Source organism: Pseudophryne corroboree, chromosome 6 (genome assembly GCF_028390025.1).
Source record: "Pseudophryne corroboree isolate aPseCor3 chromosome 6, aPseCor3.hap2, whole genome shotgun sequence".
In the NCBI taxonomy this organism is placed as follows: domain Eukaryota; kingdom Metazoa; phylum Chordata; class Amphibia; order Anura; family Myobatrachidae; genus Pseudophryne; species Pseudophryne corroboree.
This window is the reverse complement of record NC_086449.1, coordinates 794,765,129-794,783,826: the sequence shown is the minus strand read 5'-3', so window position 1 is coordinate 794,783,826 and position 18,698 is coordinate 794,765,129. Positions and strand designations below refer to the sequence as shown.

The 18,698-nt window shown below is 47.7% G+C and overlaps 1 protein-coding gene across 2 annotated transcripts in view; it reads left to right on the top strand.

Moving 5' to 3' along the window:
- TTC38 (tetratricopeptide repeat domain 38) overlaps nt 1-18,698 on the top strand; it is a 70,841-nt gene that overhangs the window by 18,843 nt on the left and 33,300 nt on the right. For both annotated transcript variants that reach the window (XM_063928878.1, XM_063928879.1), the window contains exons 3-4: nt 8,231-8,312; nt 9,017-9,188. In XM_063928878.1, coding sequence (XP_063784948.1) covers nt 8,231-8,312; nt 9,017-9,188 — 254 coding nt within the window. The remainder of the gene's footprint in view (nt 1-8,230; nt 8,313-9,016; nt 9,189-18,698) is intronic.

Genomic DNA, 18,698 nt, shown 5'->3' with positions numbered 1-18,698 from the left:
CTCAAGTATTCATACAAGAGATCTTCCGACTCCACGGTCTTCCTGAAGAAATTATCTCAGATCGAGGAGTTCAATTCACAGCCAAATTCTGGCGAAGTTTATGTCAAGTCCTCCAAGTCAAGCTAAAGTTTTCCACGGCTTACCATCCTCAGACCAATGGTCAAACCGAGAGGGTGAATCAGGACTTGGAGGCCTTCCTCCGCATCTATGTGTCCTCCTCTCAAGATGACTGGGTTCAATTACTTCCCTGGGCCGAGTTCTGTCATAACAACCAGTATCATTCTTCATCTGCTTCAACACCATTCTTCACTAACTTTGGATTCCACCCTAAAGTTCCTGAGTTCCAACCGCTTCCAGCAACTTCTGTTCCCGCAGTGGATATCACCTTGCATCAGTTTGCCAATATCTGGAAGAGCGTACGATCAGCTCTGCTCAAGGCATCGTTCAGGTACAAGAAGTTTGCGGATAAGAAGCGTCGAGCAGTTCCTGCTCTCAAGGTGGGTGATCGGGTATGGTTATCCACGAAGAATTTGAGGTTAAGAGTTCCCAGTATGAAGTTTGCACCTCGCTATATCGGTCCTTTCAAGATTGAACAAGTCATCAATCCTGTTGCTTACAGACTCCAGTTGCCTCCCTTCTTAAAAATACCCAGGACATTCCATGTTTCCCTGTTGAAACCGCTGATCTTGAATCGGTTTCATTCCTCACTTCCTCCAACTCCGAAAGTCCAAACTCAACGAGGCGTTGAGTATGAAGTGGCCAAGATCCTGGACTCACGTCACCGTTACGGTCAACTACAGTATCTTATTGACTGGAAGGGTTACGGCCCTGAGGAATGTTCATGGACCAATGCTTCTGATGTCCATGCTCCTGCCTTGGTCCGGAGATTCCATTCCAAGTTTCCTCAAAAGCCAAAGAAGTGTCCTGGGGCCACTCCTAAAGGGGGGGGGTGCTGTCACGATCCGGGTATCTGGACGCCATTTCTTACCCATCAGATGCCTCCTAAGGCTGGCTCAGCGCTCCAGGACCGGATCCCATCTGTTATCCTAATGTTCACATTCCTGCATCCTCTCCTGTCTCTCTGAGACGCTGTCACAGTAACGCCTTATTACATCTGGCATGGCGTCTCCCGCGGCCTCCGCCGCCGTCCCTGAGCTTCTGCATGCAGAGTGTCAGAGTGGCGATTACGTCAGCCGCGGCCTCCGCTGTGTCCGCGTGGTTGGATGTGCACTTGTCAGCCTGGCGTCTCCTGTCTCCAGTGGCCGGCGCCGCCATTACTGTTTTCATTACCACATGGATTACAAACCAAACTTCCCTCCAAGTGTCTGCATGGGCGCAGCCATCTTGGATTCTGTCAGCTGATCATTTCCTCCAATCTGTTGTCAGTATTGTTAATCTGCATAATTGCCTAGCCAATCCCTTCCTTGCTGCAGGTATAAATACACTGTGCCTGAGCAAGGAAGGCGTCAGTGTTTTGGTTGTCAAACCTAGTTCCTGTTTGTCTCTCTCCTGTGATTGTCTTCCAGGTTCCAGCTCCTGTCTCAAGACTTCCACCATAGAGACCCGCACCAGCTTTCCACCTGCGGTGTAGCCTGACTCTCCAATCCATTGTGGATTCATCTGTTTCCAGCTACAACATTACCTGCTTCCAGCTCAGCTTCCAGCAGAGTACAGCTTCCCTTAAAGGGCCGGTGTCCTTTCTACACTTTACCACTCTCCACCGGTATTATTATTTCTCCGCTCTCAAGTTCTACATTTCAGTTCATATTTCATCGCTCCCAAGTTCATTTATTATTTAACTGGTTCCAGCCAGTATCCACTCCGTGCTAACAACAGTCTGGTTCCAGCCAGTATCCACAGCAGCTGTTTTATCTTCAGCAACCCAGCTTTTCCTGGAACACCAGCTGGCACAATCCTGGGTTATCTCCATTGCTACAGTCGGGCCTGGTAAGGACTTTCCATCTAGAAGATCATAAGAACTATCTCACACTACCAGTGCCCTGTGGCTCCTGCCATCCTGTAGTACCCAGGAACTGTATTTATTCTTTGCTGACTTTTACGTTTTCTTTTACTGCTGCTGTGTTGCGGAGTTGTCATAATAAACATCATTGACTTTTATCCAAGTTGTCGTGGTCACGCCTTCGGGCAGTTATTATTCATGTTACTTACATGTCCAGGGGTCTGATACAACCTCCCAGGTTCCGGTACATCTCAGCCCCTACAACTGAGGCTGCCTCCCGTCAGCTCAGGCCCTCAGTTGTGACATACACAAGCCGTAACGGCAGCTTCTGAGCTTTATTGAATCTTCCCCTAAGACAATAATTAAATATCTGTTGAACTCTGCAAACACATGTTTTATAAACTCACTCGTAGTATAACGATGAGGTTCTTGATGCACATTTTGATCAGATTCTGGATGCCAGCCTGCCGTGAGTAAGCGCCCTTTTCTCTGACGTCCTAGTGGATGCTGGGGACTCTGTAAGGACCATGGGGAATAGCGGCTCCGCAGGAGACTGGGCACAGCTAAGAAAGATTTAGGACTACCTGGTGTGCACTGGCTCCTCCCACTATGACCCTCCTCCAGACTTCAGTTAGAATCCTGTGCCCGGCTGAGCTGGATGCACACTAGGGGCTCTCCTGAGCTCCTAGAGAGAAAGTATATTTTAGGTTTTTTATTTTACAGTGAGATCTGCTGGCAACAGACTCACTGCAACGAGGGACTAAGGGGAGAAGAAGCGAACCTACCTAACTGGTGGTAGCTTGGGCTTCTTAGGCTACTGGACACCATTAGCTCCAGAGGGATCGACCGAATGGAACCGGCCATTGGTGTTCGGTCCCGGAGCCGCGCCGCCGGCCCCCTTACAGAGCCAGAAGCAAGAAGAATCCGGAAAATCGGCGGCAGAAGACATCAGTCTTCACCAAGGTAGCGCACAGCACTGCAGCTGTGCGCCATTGCTCCTCATACACACTTCACACTCCGGTCACTGAGGGTGCAGGGCACTGGGGGGGGGGGGGGCGCCCTGAGAAGCAATAAAAACACCTTGGCTGGCAAATATATCACAATATATAGCCCCAGAGGCTATATATGTGATAAATACCCCTGCCAGAATCCATAAAAAAGCGGGAGAAAAGTCAGCCGAAAAAGGGGCGGAGCTATCTCCCTCAGCACACTGGTGCCATTTCTCCCTCACAGCTCCGCTGGAAGGAAGCTCCCTGGCTCTCCCCTGCAGTCTACACTACAGAAAGGGTAAAAAAGAGAGGGGGGGCACTAAATTTAGGCGCAATATACATATAGCAGCTATAAGGGGATATAATTTAGTTAATCCCTGATTTATATAGCGCTCTGGTGTGTGCTGGCATACTCTCTCTCTGTCTCCCCAAAGGGCTTTGTGGGGTCCTGTCTTCTGTCAGAGCATTCCCTGTGTGTGTGCGGTGTGTCGGTACGGCTGTGTCGACATGTTTGATGAGGAGACTTATGTGGAGGAGGAGCAGGTGCCTATAAATGTGTTGTCACCCCCTGCGGGGCAGACACCTGAGTGGATGGACTTGTGGAAGGAATTACGCGAAAGTGTCGACTCCTTACATAAAAAAATTTGACGACATGCCAAATGCGGGGCAGCCGGCTTCTCAGCCCGTGCCTGCCCAGACGTCTCAAAGGCCATCAGGGGCTCTAAAACGCCCACTACCTCAGATGGCAGACACAGATGTCGACACGGATACTGATACCAGTGTCGACGACGAAGAGACTAATGTAATGTCCAATAGGGCCAATCGTTATATGATTGAGGCAATGAAAAATGTTTTACACATTTCTGAGGTGACCCCAGGTACCACAAAAAAGGGTATTATGTTTGGAGAGAAAAAACTACCAGTAGTTTTTCCCCCTTCTGAAGAATTGAATGAAGTGTGTGAACTAGCGTGGGCTTCCCCCGATAAAAAAATTGGTAATTTCAAAAAAATTACTAATGGCGTACCCTTTCCCGCCAGAGGATAGATCACGTTGGGAAAACACCCCCTAGGGTGGATAAAGCACTTACGCGCTTATCAAAAAAGGTGGCACTGCCGTCCCAGGATACGGCCGCCCTAAAGGAACCTGCTGACAGAAAGCAGGAGGCTCTCCAGAAAGCTATTTATACACACACTGGTATTATACTGAGACCAGCTATTGCCTCAGCATGGATGTGCAGTGCTGCAGCTGCATGGTCAGACTCCCTGTCAGAAAACATTGACACCCTAGACAGGGACACTATATTGCTAAACGTAGAGCATATTAAAGACGCTGTCTTTTACATAAGAGATGCACAGAGGGATATTTGCCGGCTGGCATCAAAAATAAGTGCACTGTCCATTTGTGCCAGGAGAGGGTTATGGACCCGGCAGTGGACAGGTGATGCAGATTCTAAAAGGCACATGGAAGTTTTGCCTTATAAGGGTGAGGAGTTGTTCGGGGATGGTCTTTCAGACTTAGTGTCCACAGCAACAGCTGGGAAGTCAGCATTTTTGCCACATGTCCCCTCACAACCAAAGAGAGCACCGTATTATCAGGTGCAGTCCTTTCGCCCCCAAAAGAGCAGACGGGGTAGAGGCGCATCCTTTCTGCCCAGAGGCAGAGGTAGGGGAAAAAAGCTGCAGCATACAGCCACTTCCCAGGAACAAAAGTCCTCCCCCGCTTCTTCTGCTAAGTCCGCTGCATGACGCTGGGGCTCAGGTACGGTGGGGGGCCATCTCAAAAACTTCAGCAATCAGTGGGCTCGCTCACAGGTAGATCCCTGGATCCTACAAGTGGTATCTCAGGGGTACAGGCTGGAATTCGAGACATCCCCCCCCCCCCCCCCCCCCGCCGTTTCCTCAAATCTGCCTTACCAACGACTCCTTCAGAAAGGGAGGCTGTGTTAGAGGCAATTCACAAGCTGTATTCCCAGCAGGTGATAGTCAAGGTGCCCCTACTTCAACAAGGACGGGGTTACTATTCCACAATGTTTGTGGTACCGAAACCGGACGGTTCGGTGAGACCCATTTTAAATTTGAAATCCTTGAACACATATTTAAGAAAATTCAAGTTCAAGATGGAATCGCTCCGGGCGGTTATTGCAAGCCTGGAAGAGGGAGATTACATGGTATCTCTGGACATCAAGGATGCTTACCTGCATGTCCCCATTTACCATCCTCACCAGGAGTACCTCAGATTTGTGGTACAGGATTGTCATTACCAATTCCAGACGTTGCCGTTCGGCCTGTCCAGGGCACCGAGGGTATTTACCAAGGTAATGGCCGAAATGATGATACTCCTTCGGAAAAAGGGAGTTTTAATTATCCCATACTTGGACGATCTCCTGATAAGGGCGAGGTCCAGAGAGCAGTTGTTGGTCGACGTAGCATTATCTCAGGAGGTGCTACACCAGCACGGTTGGATTCTGAATATTCCAAAGTCTCAGCTGGTTCCGGCGACACGTCTACTGTTCCTGGGGATGATTCTGGACACAGTCCAGAAAAAAAGTGTTTCTCCCAGAGGAGAAAGCCAAGGAGCTGTCATCTCTAGTGAGAGGCCTCCTGAAACCAAAACAGGTGTCAGTGCATCATTGCACGCGAGTCCTGGGAAAGATGGTAGCTTCCTACGAAGCGATTCCATTCGGCAGGTTCCATGCCAGAACCTTTCAGTGGGACCTGTTGGACCAATGGTCCGGATCGCATCTTCAAATGCATCGGTTGATAACCCTGTCTCCAAGGACCAGGGTGTCTCTGCTGTGGTGGCTGCAGAGTGCTCATCTCAGAGAGGGTCGCAGTTTCGGCATACAGGACTGGGTCCTGGTGACCACGGATGCCAGCCTTCGGGGCTGGGGTGCAGTCACACGGGGAATAAACTTCCAAGGACTTTGGTCAAGTCAGGAGACTTCCCTACACATAAATGTTCTGGAACTGAGGGCCATTTACAATGCCCTAAGTCAAGCACAGCCCCTGCTTCAAAACCAGCCGGTTCTGATCCAGTCAGACAACATCACGGCAGTCGCCCATGTAAATCGACAGGGCGGCACAAGAAGCAGGACGGCGATGGCAGAAGCCACAAGGATTCTCCGATGGGCGGAAAATCACGTGTTAGCACTGTCAGCAGTGTTCATTCCGGGAGTGGACAACTGGGAAGCAGACTTCCTCAGCAGGCACGACCTCCTCCCGGGAGAGTGGGGACTTCATCCAGAAGTCTTCCAACTGATTGTAAACCGTTGGGAAAAGCCACAGGTGGACATGATGGCGTCCCGCTTAAACAAAAAGCTAGAAAAATATTGCACCAGGTCAAGATACCCTCAGGCGATAGCTGTGGACACTCTAGTGACACCGTGGGTGTACCGGTCGGTTTATGTGTTCCCTCCTCTTCCTCTCATACCCAAGGTACTGAGGATAATAAAGAAAAGAGGAGTAAGAACTATTCTCATTGTTCCAGATTGGCCAAGAAGGTCTTGGTACCCGGAACTTCAAGAATTAATCTCAGAGGACCCATGGCCTCTGCCGCTCAGACAGGACCTGCTGCTGCAGGGGCCCTGTCTGTTCCAAGACTTACCGCGGCTGCGTTTAACGGCATGGCGGTTGAACACCGGATCCTAAAAGAAAAGGGTATTCCGGAGGAAGTAATTCCTACGCTTATTAAAGCTAGAAAAGATGTAACCGTACAACATTATCACCGCATATGGCGAAAATATGTTGCGTGGTGTGAGGCCAGGAAGGCCCCAACGGAGGAATTCCAGCTAGGTCGATTTCTGCACTTCCTACAGTTAGGGGTGACTATGGGCCTAAAACTGGGTTCCATTAAGGTCCAGATTTCGGCTCTGTCGATTTTCTTCCAAAAAGAACTGGCTTCACTGCCTGAAGTTCAGACATTTGTCAAGGGAGTGCTGCATATTCAGCCTCCTTTTGTGCCTCCAGTGGCACCGTGGGACCTCAACGTGGTGTTGGGTTTCCTAAAGTCACATTGGTTTGAGCCACTCAAAACCGTGGATTTAAAATATCTCACGTGGAAAGTGGTCATGCTTTTGGCCTTGGCTTCGGCAAGGCGTGTGTCAGAATTGGCGGCTTTGTCATGTAAAAGCCCCTATTTGATTTTCCATATGGATAGGGCAGAATTGAGGACTCGTCCCCAGTTTCTTCCTAAGGTGGTATCAGCTTTTCACTTGAACCAACCTATCGTGGTGCCTGCGGCTACTAGGGACTTGGAGGACTCTCAAGTTACTGGACGTAGTCAGGGCCTTGAAAATTTATGTTTCCAGGACGGCTGGAGTCAGGAAGACTGACTCGCTATTTATCCTGTATGCACCAAACAAGATGGGTGCTCCTTCTTCAAAGCAGACTATTGCTCGCTGGATTTGTAGCACAATTCAGCTTGCACATTCTGTGGCTGGCCTGCCGCAGCCTAAATCTGTAAAAGCCCATTCCACGAGGAAAGTGGGCTCTTCTTGGGCGGCTGCCCGAGGGGTCTCGGCTTTACAACTTTGCCGAGCTGCTACTTGGTCAGGGGCAAACACGTTTGCAAAATTCTACAAATTTGATACCCTGGCTGAGGAGGACCTTGAGTTCTCTCATTCGGTGCTGCAGAGTCATCCGCACTCTCCCGCCCGTTTGGGAGCTTTGGTATAATCCCCATGGTCCTTACGGAGTCCCCAGCATCCACTAGGACGTCAGAGAAAATACGATTTTACTCACCGGTAAATCTATTTCTCGTAGTCCGTAGTAGTAGTAGTGGATGCTGGGCGCCCGTCCCAAGTGCGGACTGTCTGCAATACTTGTATATAGTTATTGTTAACTACAAGGGTTATTGTTGAGCCATCTTTTGAGAGGCTCTGTTGTGTTCATACTGTTAACTGGGTATATTATCACGAGTTATACGGTGTGATTGGTGTGGCTGGTATGAGTCTTACCCGGGATTCAAAATCCTTCCTTATTGTGTCAGCTCTTCCGGGCACAGTATCCTTACTGAAGTCTGGAGGAGGGTCATAGTGGGAGGAGCCAGTGCACACCAGGTAGTCCTAAATCTTTCTTAGCTGTGCCCAGTCTCCTGCGGAGCCGCTATTCCCCATGGTCCTTACGGAGTCCCCAGCATCCACTACGGACTACGAGAAATAGATTTACCGGTGAGTAAAATCGTATTTTTAAGATGGAGTCCTACACTAACATATCCTGATTATATTGTACTTTGTGCTTTTGAGTTTTTGCCGAGTTAAATACTGTCCTTGTTTTGTTTCAGTACGTTACGTGGACAAATGACAAAACCCTGGGAGGAATTGATGGCTGTTTGTCCAAAATTAACGCTGCTGATCCAGATTTTGGTAGCTACCTTTATTTCTGCCTGGTCCAAGTTTTAATTGTGTAACTTTAGATGGAGATGTATTTAAGTGAATATTAGGGGGGCGTTGCATACCTCATAATAATGTCTCTCCTCCAGCTTCTATGACTTTTCAGCTGCCTTATGAATGAAATGCGGCACTTCTATGTGCTGCCTAAACACAGTTAACCAGTATTGTAGCTCCCCGATCCATATCCTTATTCCTTCTCGGCTCCCCAAAGGCTTGTTCTTTTTCACTGTTTGCTACAAACCTGCTTTTCTTAGCAAATACACCCTGACATTTTATGTATGCATCACATGTAAAAGCTTTGTTTAACCTGGAGGCTAAAGCCAAAAAAACAACAAATGCTTTCACACCATCCTATCGTATTACCAGTTTGGGGTCGCGAATGAAAAATTGGACAGAGATCTCTAATATATTCCCCATTGACATTCATGCAAAGGTCATAAACCAAATGGTTCCTTTTCTTGTAGTTCACGTATTTGAAATGCAAGTTACAGTATGATTTGTTTCGACTGAATCCTACCATCCCAGCATATACTGTAGCAGTATGGTGTATTTACTTTAACGTCTGTCGCGTTTGGGCAAGCCGGACCAGTCATCCAATCGCAGCTGCTGTTTTGCATATTTTTGTAAAGTATCTCCTCCTCTGCAGCGGAATACAGTCACGTTTTTCTCTCTTCCAGTAATGGGACACGTCGTGGCTAATGGATTGGAACTGATCGGCACAGGTCGGTCACCATTAATTGATAAGGAATTGGCAAATAGTTTGAAAGTAATGGCCGATTTGTCCAAGGCGCAACCTCTGACCGAATGGGAACGTTTACACGTAGCTGCACTTGAGACCTTCGCCAAAGGGTAATGGGTGATATTTACTGTAATCATTTTCATAGCTGGTATGATTTATTTTTATTTTTTTTTTGTAACCAAAAATGAACTCCTTAGGGCAGTGGTTTCCAAACTTTTTAGAATCACGGCGCCCTAGAATATCAGAATTTTTTTCACGGCACCCCTAGGCCAAAAATTTCTTATTGAGAAATTTAGAAAGAAATATTACATTAAGTAGATCGCGTTTATATGTCATCCTTAGGGTCAGTTGTGTGGTGAGGGACAAGATTTGCTTCTGTTTAGCCACATATTTTATGACTGGCAGCCACCAGCACTGGTTTTGCCTATTATACTGACCCTGAATAATTTGAATTGGTCCTGGACCACCAACCCAGGGCACCCCTGCAAGTGTCCCGAGGCACCCCAGGGAGCCATGGCACACAGTTTGGGAACCTCTGCCTTAGGGGTTATTTAGGGAAGCGCAAGCCTGCAGGACAAATGCATTTTTTTCTGACCTCATTTTTGTACAAGGTGACACTGTGATGGGGGAAACACCTGGATTTGCTGGCCCAGCTGGTGACATCAGCAGTGGAAAGGATTTCACCGGCTGATGGGAAGCGTTGGGATCACTGGGGGCATTTATTGAGGTATATGGAGGAATATGAGTGAAAAAAGTAACTGTTCATTTGGAGGACCAGAACAGAGCGGTCATATCTACAGCGGTGCTACCTGCTTGTCAGGAGGCGCTACGGCCTATTACACCCCCGCACAAGTTCTTGTTTATACCGACACTTCAGAAGTGATTGTGCGTCATATTCTTTCAATGAGCCCATTGTTCAACTTCCAGCTGCACTTTCACGGAAGAATACATCTGCAGCCTTTCACTTGTTGTAAATATATAAAACAAAGAAACACTCAGACTGATGGGGGCACATAAAAAGGCACCACGGAACCGCATTTGTCTTTATTGACCCATGCAATTGGTTTTATGTTGATGGCTTTAACACACTTGGGGCGATTCGTATGTAAGGGTTTGGAATTTGGCGCAAGTGCCGCGAATATGCCAATTTATGTGCAATATTCTAAGACCATTTTTAAATCTAATACAAAGAAATAAATGTACAGCGCTAAAAACTGGATATGGAATACTAAGTATATTTTAATACATAAAAGTTGGTTGCAACAAATAAACAACTATTATTAAAAATAGAAGGAATGTTGAATTAAAATTACAACATTAGGGCAAGCACAGTCATTTCTTTGGTAAATTACCCAATAGGGGAGCCGGGCATATTCATATACAGTAAGTCCTTGGAAAAGTGCCACAGTCCTGGGGATAAATTCAATACTGCCAAGTCACAGTCCACATGAAGTTAAGAAACAGACCTTTGAATGCTTGGTTCCTGGACAAAGCTTAGTCCTCTTGAAAGCTAGGTCTTGTGCACCTTTGCAGATGACTGGAGATTCCCCGTTTGTGCAAACTGATGGACTTCTAGGCGTATTCCAGGTATGGATGGAAAATCACTGCTGTCCGGCTCCTTTAAAGACCTAGCTTTCAATAGGACTAAGCTTTGTCCAGGAACCAAGCATTCAAAGGTCTGTTTCTTAACTTCATGTGGACTATGACTTGGCAGTATTGAATTTATCCCCAGGACTGTGGCACTTTTCCAAGGACTTACTGTATATGAATATGCCCGGCTCCCCTATTGGGTGATTTACCAAAGAAATTACTGTGCTTGCCCTAATGTTGTCATTTTAATTCAACATTCCTTCTATTTTTAATAATAGTTGTTTATTTGTTGCAACCAACTTTTATGTATTAAAATATACTTAGTATTCCATATCCAGTTTTTAGCGCTGTACATTTATTTATTCGTATTGCTCTTCTCAGGGACTAACTATCCCTTCAAACAGCTGCTCAAAGGTAAAGCATCTCATTTATTTGCGCCGGGCAAATTACTTAGGTAATTTCCTTTTGCATTTTTAAATCTAAACCTGGTTAGTTTTGCTTTAAAAAAAATAATTAAAAATTAAAAAAAAAGACTTCCGGGTACGGCGCCGATGCGTGCAGCAGCAGCAGTGTGAGCTCCGTGTGCCGCCCCAGCCCGCGCTAACTCTCACGCTGCACATAGCGACACAGCCTGCTCCCAGACCCCTCACTTGCCTGTGAGAATACCTCTGGCACCTGATGGAACGCTTTCTGGCCGCCCCAGAAGCGGCTAAACCCCTTAAACAACGTTCTGCAAAAACGAAAGGGGATTCCAAGATGGCCGCCGGACAGCAGACACAGCCGCAGCAGCAGCCAGTACACACAGAACGTGAGTTACATACCTTATCTGACTCCTCTGTGAACACAGTTCTCTCTGCACATGCTGTCCCCTCAACACAGAAGTCTAATAAGACCACAGAACAGACTGAAGGCCCCATTACATACTCTGACATGGTAAAGGCAATTCAGGACTCCATTAACCCTATCATGGAATCTCATGCTGCAAAAGTCACGCAGGCAGTACATGACATCAAATCACAGTTTAAACAGCTTTCCAAACGGGTGCAAGCTAACGAACAACGCCTTGGGGAAACTTTTCATGACGTCGCTGATTTAAAGGAACAGTGCGCCTTTCTCCAGAAATCCCATTACCAGCTTCTTAATAAGGTCGACGATCTCGAGAACAGATCACGTCGAAATAACCTAAGAGTGGTTGGGCTGCCTGAGACACTTAAAGGGCCAGCACTCTTTTCCTTCATACAAGACACGCTGCCTGATCTGCTTGACATTCAAGATTCCTGCGCAGGTATGATTGTGGAGAGGGCCCATCGTATTGGTCCGGCAAGGTCTACACAGGATTCCCGACCCCGGGCCGTTATATTCCGTTGTTTGAACTACATCCATAAAGACACTATCTGGTCTGCGTCTCGACGTAAGCGGAATTTACAATGGAACGACGTGAGGATTTTTATCTTCCAAGATTATTCGGCAGAGGTGGCCAGGGCACGGCGTGAATTCACCCCACTTTGTTCCCGCCTAGTCAAAGCAAATAGAAAATTTGCCCTCATATACCCGGCCCGATTGCGTCTGTTCAAAGGATCTTCATTTACCGACTTCTCCACCGTGGCTGATGCGGAAGCATATATGTTGGAAGAGGAGAACGGCCGTTCTTCACTACACCTGCCTTCAACGGACTCGACTTCTGATTGTTAACCACGGTTGCAGAGTTCCTTGGCGTGGTTCTATCCTACTTTAATGGCGATTACTTTATTGCTTTAATAAGCCTGTTTATGTTATAGCCGTTACTCACTAGAGGTTCTTGAAATTGATTGTAGGAGGAGGCGCCTCTCTTACCGATTTAATTGCTAGGTCGGGTGCCATTTCACCGTTTAATCCCATTCTAAATGGGATGCTCACTTTAAGGCGCCTTACAACCTAAAATTCTCCGTATGTTGTTTTTAGTTATGTTTTGTTTATGCCATATATAAGCTATGCTTACTGTTTCACAGTACCAGGGCTGGGGCAAGCCTGGAGCTCTTATCTGGTTCCCCATTTGGCGAACTATAGGTTTATTTAAATTATTTTTGTGCCCGAAGTGCACTTTTGATGTTCACCTCTCGATCCACTTTTTCTGGATCCTCTGCTTTACTTCTCCCCACCCTCTCCACCCATTGTTCTCTCCTCTATGTGTCTTGTCCTGTTGCTTCTATTTGTCCAAGCTAGCAATGTATTTGGTAGATATGACAGTATTGGTTTTACTTATTGCCATAACTCGTACCTCTTTTCAACAGTATTATGACCAGTTTAAAAATTGGCACATATAATGTAGGTGGTTTCCACTCCCCCATAAAGAGGAAGAAAATCCTACTTTACTTGTCTAAACTGCATGTAGACGTTGCATTCCTCCAGGAGTCTCATCTCCTTCCCCCTGAGATTGACAAACTCAATTGCCTGGGCTGGAGAGTCTTGGCGTCCGCCCCATTTACTGCCAAGGCCCGTGGGGTTCTCATATTGATTAGGCGCTCAGTCCAGGTAGACCTTCATTCCTCCCAATCTGATCCCGAAGGCAGATTCCTCATTGTAGACGTCACTCTAGAGGACTCACGTTTTCTCTATCGTCCTAGTGGATGCTGGGGTTCCTGAAAGGACCATGGGGAATAGCGCACACAAAAAGTAAAGCTTTAGGATCAGGTGGTGTGCACTGGCTCCTCCCCCTATGACCCTCCTCCAAGCCTCAGTTAGATTTTTGTGCCCGGCCGAGAAGGGTGCAATCTAGGTGGCTCTCCTAAAGAGCTGCTTAGAAAAGTTTAGCTTAGGTTTTTTATTTTACAGTGAGTCCTGCTGGCAACAGGATCACTGCAACGAGGGACTTAGGGGAGAAGAAGTGAACTCACCTGCGTGCAGGATGGATTGGCTTCTTGGCTACTGGACATTAGCTCCAGAGGGACGATCACAGGTACAGCCTGGATGGTCACCGGAGCCTCGCCGCCGGCCCCCTTGCAAATGCTGAAACGAGAAGAGGTCCAGAATCGGCGGCAGAAGACTCCTCAGTCTTCTTAAGGTAGCGCACAGCACTGCAGCTGTGCGCCATTTTCCTCTCAGCACACTTCACACGGCAGTCACTGAGGGTGCAGGGCGCTGGGAGGGGGGCGCCCTGGGAGGCAAATGAAAACCTTTTTTGGCTAAAAATACCTCACATATAGCCTCCGGGGGCTATATGGAGATATTTAACCCCTGCCAGAATCCGTTAAGAGCGGGAGACGAGGCCGCCGAAAAAGGGGCGGGGCCTATCTCCTCAGCACACAGCGCCATTTTCCCTCACAGAAAGGCTGGAGGGAAGGCTCCCAGGCTCTCCCCTGCACTGCACTACAGAAACAGGGTTAAAACAGAGAGGGGGGGCACTAATTTGGCGTTAGAAATATATAAAAAAGATGCTATAAGGGAAAACACTTATATAAGGTTGTCCCTATATAATTATAGCGTTTTTGGTGTGTGCTGGCAAACTCTCCCTCTGTCTCTCCAAAGGGCTAGTGGGTCCTGTCCTCTATCAGAGCATTCCCTGTGTGTGTGCTGTGTGTCGGTACGTGTGTGTCGACATGTATGAGGACGATGTTGGTGAGGAGGCGGAGCAATTGCCTGTAATGGTGATGTCACTCTCTAGGGAGTCGACACCGGAATGGATGGCTTATTTAGGGAATTACGTGATAATGTCAACACGCGCCAAGGTCGGTTGACGACATGAGACGGCCGACAAACAATTAGTACCGGTCCAGACGTCTCAAAAACACCGTCAGGGGTTTTAAAACGCCCGTTTACTTTAGTCGGTCGACACAGACACAGACAGGGACACTGAATCCAGTGTCGACGGTGAATAAACAAACGTATTCCTTATTAGGGCCACACGTTAAGGGCAATGAAGGAGGGTTACATATTTCTGATACTACAAGTACCACAAAAGAGGGTATTATGTGGGATGTGAAAAAACTACCGTAGTTTTTCCTGAATCAGATAAATTAAATGAAGTGTGTGATGATGCGTGGGTTCCCCCCGATAGAAAATATGGGCGGTATACCCTTTCCCGCCAGAAGTTAGGGCGCTTTGGGAAACACCCCTTAGGGTGGATAAGGCGCTCACACGCTTATCAGAACAAGTGGCGGTACCGTCTATAGATAGGGCCGTCCTCAAGGAGCCAGCTGACAGGAGGCTGGAAAAATATCATAAAAAGTATATACACACATACTGGTGTTATACTGCGACCAGCGATCGCCTCAGCCTGGATGGGCAGAGCTGGGGTGGCTTGGTCGGATTCCCTGACTAAAAATATAGAGCATTTAAAGGATGTATTTCTATATATGCGAGATGCACAGAGGGATATTTGCACTCTGGCATCAAGAGTAAGTGCGATGTCCATATCTGCCAGAAGATGTTTATGGACACGACAGTGGTCAGGTGATGCAGATTCCAAACGGCACAAAGGTGTATTGCCGTATAAAGGAAGAGGAGTTATTTGGGGTCGGTCCATCGGACCTGGTGGCCACGGCAACTGCTGGAAAATCCACCGTTTTTACCCTAAGTCACATCTCTGCAGAAAAAGACACCGTCTTTTCAGCTTCAGTCCTTTCGTCCCTATAAGAGTCATATCTGCCCAGGGATAGAGGAAAGGGAAGAAGACTGCAGCAGGCAGCCCATTCCCAGGAACAGAAGCGTTCCACCGCTTCTGACAAGCTCTCAGCATGACGCTGAGACCGTACAGGACCCCTGGATCCTACAAGTAGTATCCCAGGGGTACAGTTTGGAATGTCGAGACGTTTCCCCTGCGCAGGCTCCTGAAGTCTGCTTTACCAAGGTCTCCCTCCGACAAGGAGGCAGTATGGGAAAAAATTCACGAGCTGTATTCCCAGCAGGTGATAATTAAATTACCCCTCCTACAACAAGAAAAGGGGTATTATTCCACACTATATTGTGGTACTGAAGCCAGAAGGCTAGGTGAGACCTATTCTAAATCTAAAAAAATTTGAACACTTACAAAGGTTCAAATCAAGATGGAGTCACTCAGAGCAGTGATAACGAACCGGGAAGTAGGGGACTATCTGGTGTCCCGAGACATCAGGGATGCTTACCTCCATGTCCCAAATTTGCCCTTATCACTAAGGGTACCTTAGGTTCGTGGTACAGAACTGTCACTATCAGTTTCAGACGCTGCCGTTTGGATTGTCTACGGCACCCCGGGTCTTTACCAAGGTAATGGCCGAAATTATGGTTCTTCTTCGAAGAAAAGGCGTCTTAATTATCCCTTACTTGGACGATCTCCTGATAAGGGCAAAGTCCAGGGAACAGTTGGAGGTCGGAGTAGCACTATCTCGGATACTGTTACAACAGCAGGGGTGGATTCTAAATATTCCAAAATCGCAGCTGATCCCGACAACAAGTCTCCTGTGCTTAGGGATGATTCTGGACACAGTCCAGAAAAAGGTGTTTCTCCCGGAAGAGAAAGCCAGGGAGTTATCCGAGCTAGTCAGGAACCTCCTAAAATCAGTGCATCATTGCACAAGGGCCATGGTAAAAAAATGGTGACTTCCTTCGAAGCAATTCCAGTCGGCAGATTTCATGCAAGAACTTTTCAGTGGGATCTGCTGGACAAATAGTCCGGATCGCATCTTCAGATGCATCAGCGGATAACCCTATATCCAAGGACAAGGGTGTCTCTCCTGTGGTGGTTACAGAGTGCTCATCTTCTAGAGGGCCGCAGATTCGGCATTCAGTTTTGGATGTTGGTGACCACGGAGGCCAGCCCGAGAGGCTGGGGAGCAGTCACACAAGGAAAAAATTTCCAGGGAGTGTGATCAAGTCTGGAGATTTTTCTCCACATAAATATAGCTAAGGGTAAATTTATAATGCTCTAAGCTTAGCAAGACCTCTGCTTCAAGGTCAGCCGGTATTGATCCAGTGGGATAAAACATCACGGCAGTCGCCCACGTAAATAGACAGGGCGGCACAAGAAGCAGGAGGGCAGTGGCAAAAACTGCAAGGACTTTTCGCTGGGCGGAAAATCATGTGATAGCACTGTCAGCAGTGTTTCATTCCGGGAATGGAAACTGGGAAGCAGACTTCCTCAGTAGGCACGACCTCCACCCGGCAGAGTGGGAACTTCATGGGGAAGTTTTCCACATAATTGTAAACCGTTGGGAATTACCAAAGGTGGACATGATGGCGTCCCGTCTGAACAAAAAAAACGGGACAGGTATAGCGCCAGGTTAAGAGACCCTCAGGCAATAGCTGTGGACGTTCTGGTAACACCGTGGGTGTACCAGTCGGTGTATGTGTTCCATCCTCTGCTTTTCATACCTAAGGTACTGAGAATTATAAGACGTAGAGGAGTAAGAACTATACTCATGGCTCCGGATTGGCCAAGAAGGACTTGGTACCCGGAACTTCAAGAGATGCTCACAGAGGACTTATGGCCTCTGCCGCTAAGAAGGGACTTGTTTCAGCAAGTACCATGTCTGTTCCAAGACTTACCGCAGCTGCGTTTGACGGCATGGCGGTGGAACGCCGGATCCTAAGGGAAAAGGCATTCAGGAAGAGGTCATTCCTACCCTGGTCAAAGCCAGAAAGGAGGTGACCGCACAACATTATCACCACATGTGGCGAAAATATGTTGCGTGGTGTGAGGCCAGGAAGGCCCCACGAAGAAATTTCAACTCGGTCGATTCCTGCATTTCTTGCAAACAGGAGTGTCTATGGGCCTCAAATTGGGGTCCATTAAGGTTCAAATTTCGGCCCTGTCGATTTTTCTTACAGAAAGAATTGGCTTCAGTTCCTGAAGTCCAGAAGTTTGTCAAGGGAGTATTGCATATACAACCCCCTTTTGTGCCTCCAGTGGCACTGTGGGATCTCAACGTAGTTCTGGGATTCCTCAAAACACATTGGTTTAAAACCAGTCAAATCTGTGGATTTGAAGCATCTCACATGGAAAGTGAACATGCTCTTGGACCTGGCCTGGACCAGGCGAGTGTCAAATTGGTGGGTTTTTTCTCAAAAAAGCCCATATCTGTTTGTCCATTCGGACAGGGCAGAGCTGCGGACTCGTCCCCAGTTCTCTCCCTAAGGTGGTGTCAGTGTTTCACCTGAACCAGCTTATTGTGGTGTCTTGCGCCTACTAGGGACTTGGAGGACTCCAAGTTGCTAGATGTGGTCAGGGCCCTGAAAATATAGGTTCCAGGACGGCTGGAGTCAGGAAAACTGACTTGCTGTTATCCTGTATGCACCCAACAAACTGGGTGCTCTTGCTTTTAAGCAGACTTTTGCTAGTTGGATGTGTAATACAATTCAGCTTGCACATTCTGTGGCAGGCCTGCCACAGCCAAAATATGTAAATGCCCATTCCACAAGGAAGGTGGGCTCATCTTGGGCGGCTGCCCGAGGGGTCTCGGCTTTACAACTTTGCCGAGCGGCTATTTAGTCAGGGGCAAACACGTTTGTAAAATCCTACAAATTTGATACCCTGGCTAAGGAGGACCTGGAGTTCTCTCATTCGGTGCTGCAGAGTCATCCGCACTCTCCCGCCCGTTTGGGAGCTTTGGTATAATCCCCATGGTCCTTTCAGGAACCCCAGCATCCACTAGGACGATAGAGAAAATAAGAATTTACTTACCGATAATTCTATTTCTCGGAGTCCGTAGTGGATGCTGGGCGCCCATCCCAAGTGCGGATTATCTGCATTACTTGTACATAGTTACAAAAATCGGGTTATTATTGTTGTGAGCCATCCTTTCAGAGGCTCCGCTGTTATCATACTGTTAACTGGGTTCAGATCACAGGTTGTACAGTGTGATTGGTGTGGCTGGTATGAGTCTTACCCGGGATTCATAAATCCTTCCTTATTGTGTACGCTCGTCCGGGCACAGTACCTAACTGAGGCTTGGAGGAGGGTCATAGGGGGAGGAGCCAGTGCACACCACCTGATCCTAAAGCTTTACTTTTTGTGCCCTGTCTCCTGCGGAGCCGCTATTCCCCATGGTCCTTTCAGGAACCCCAGCATCCACTACGGA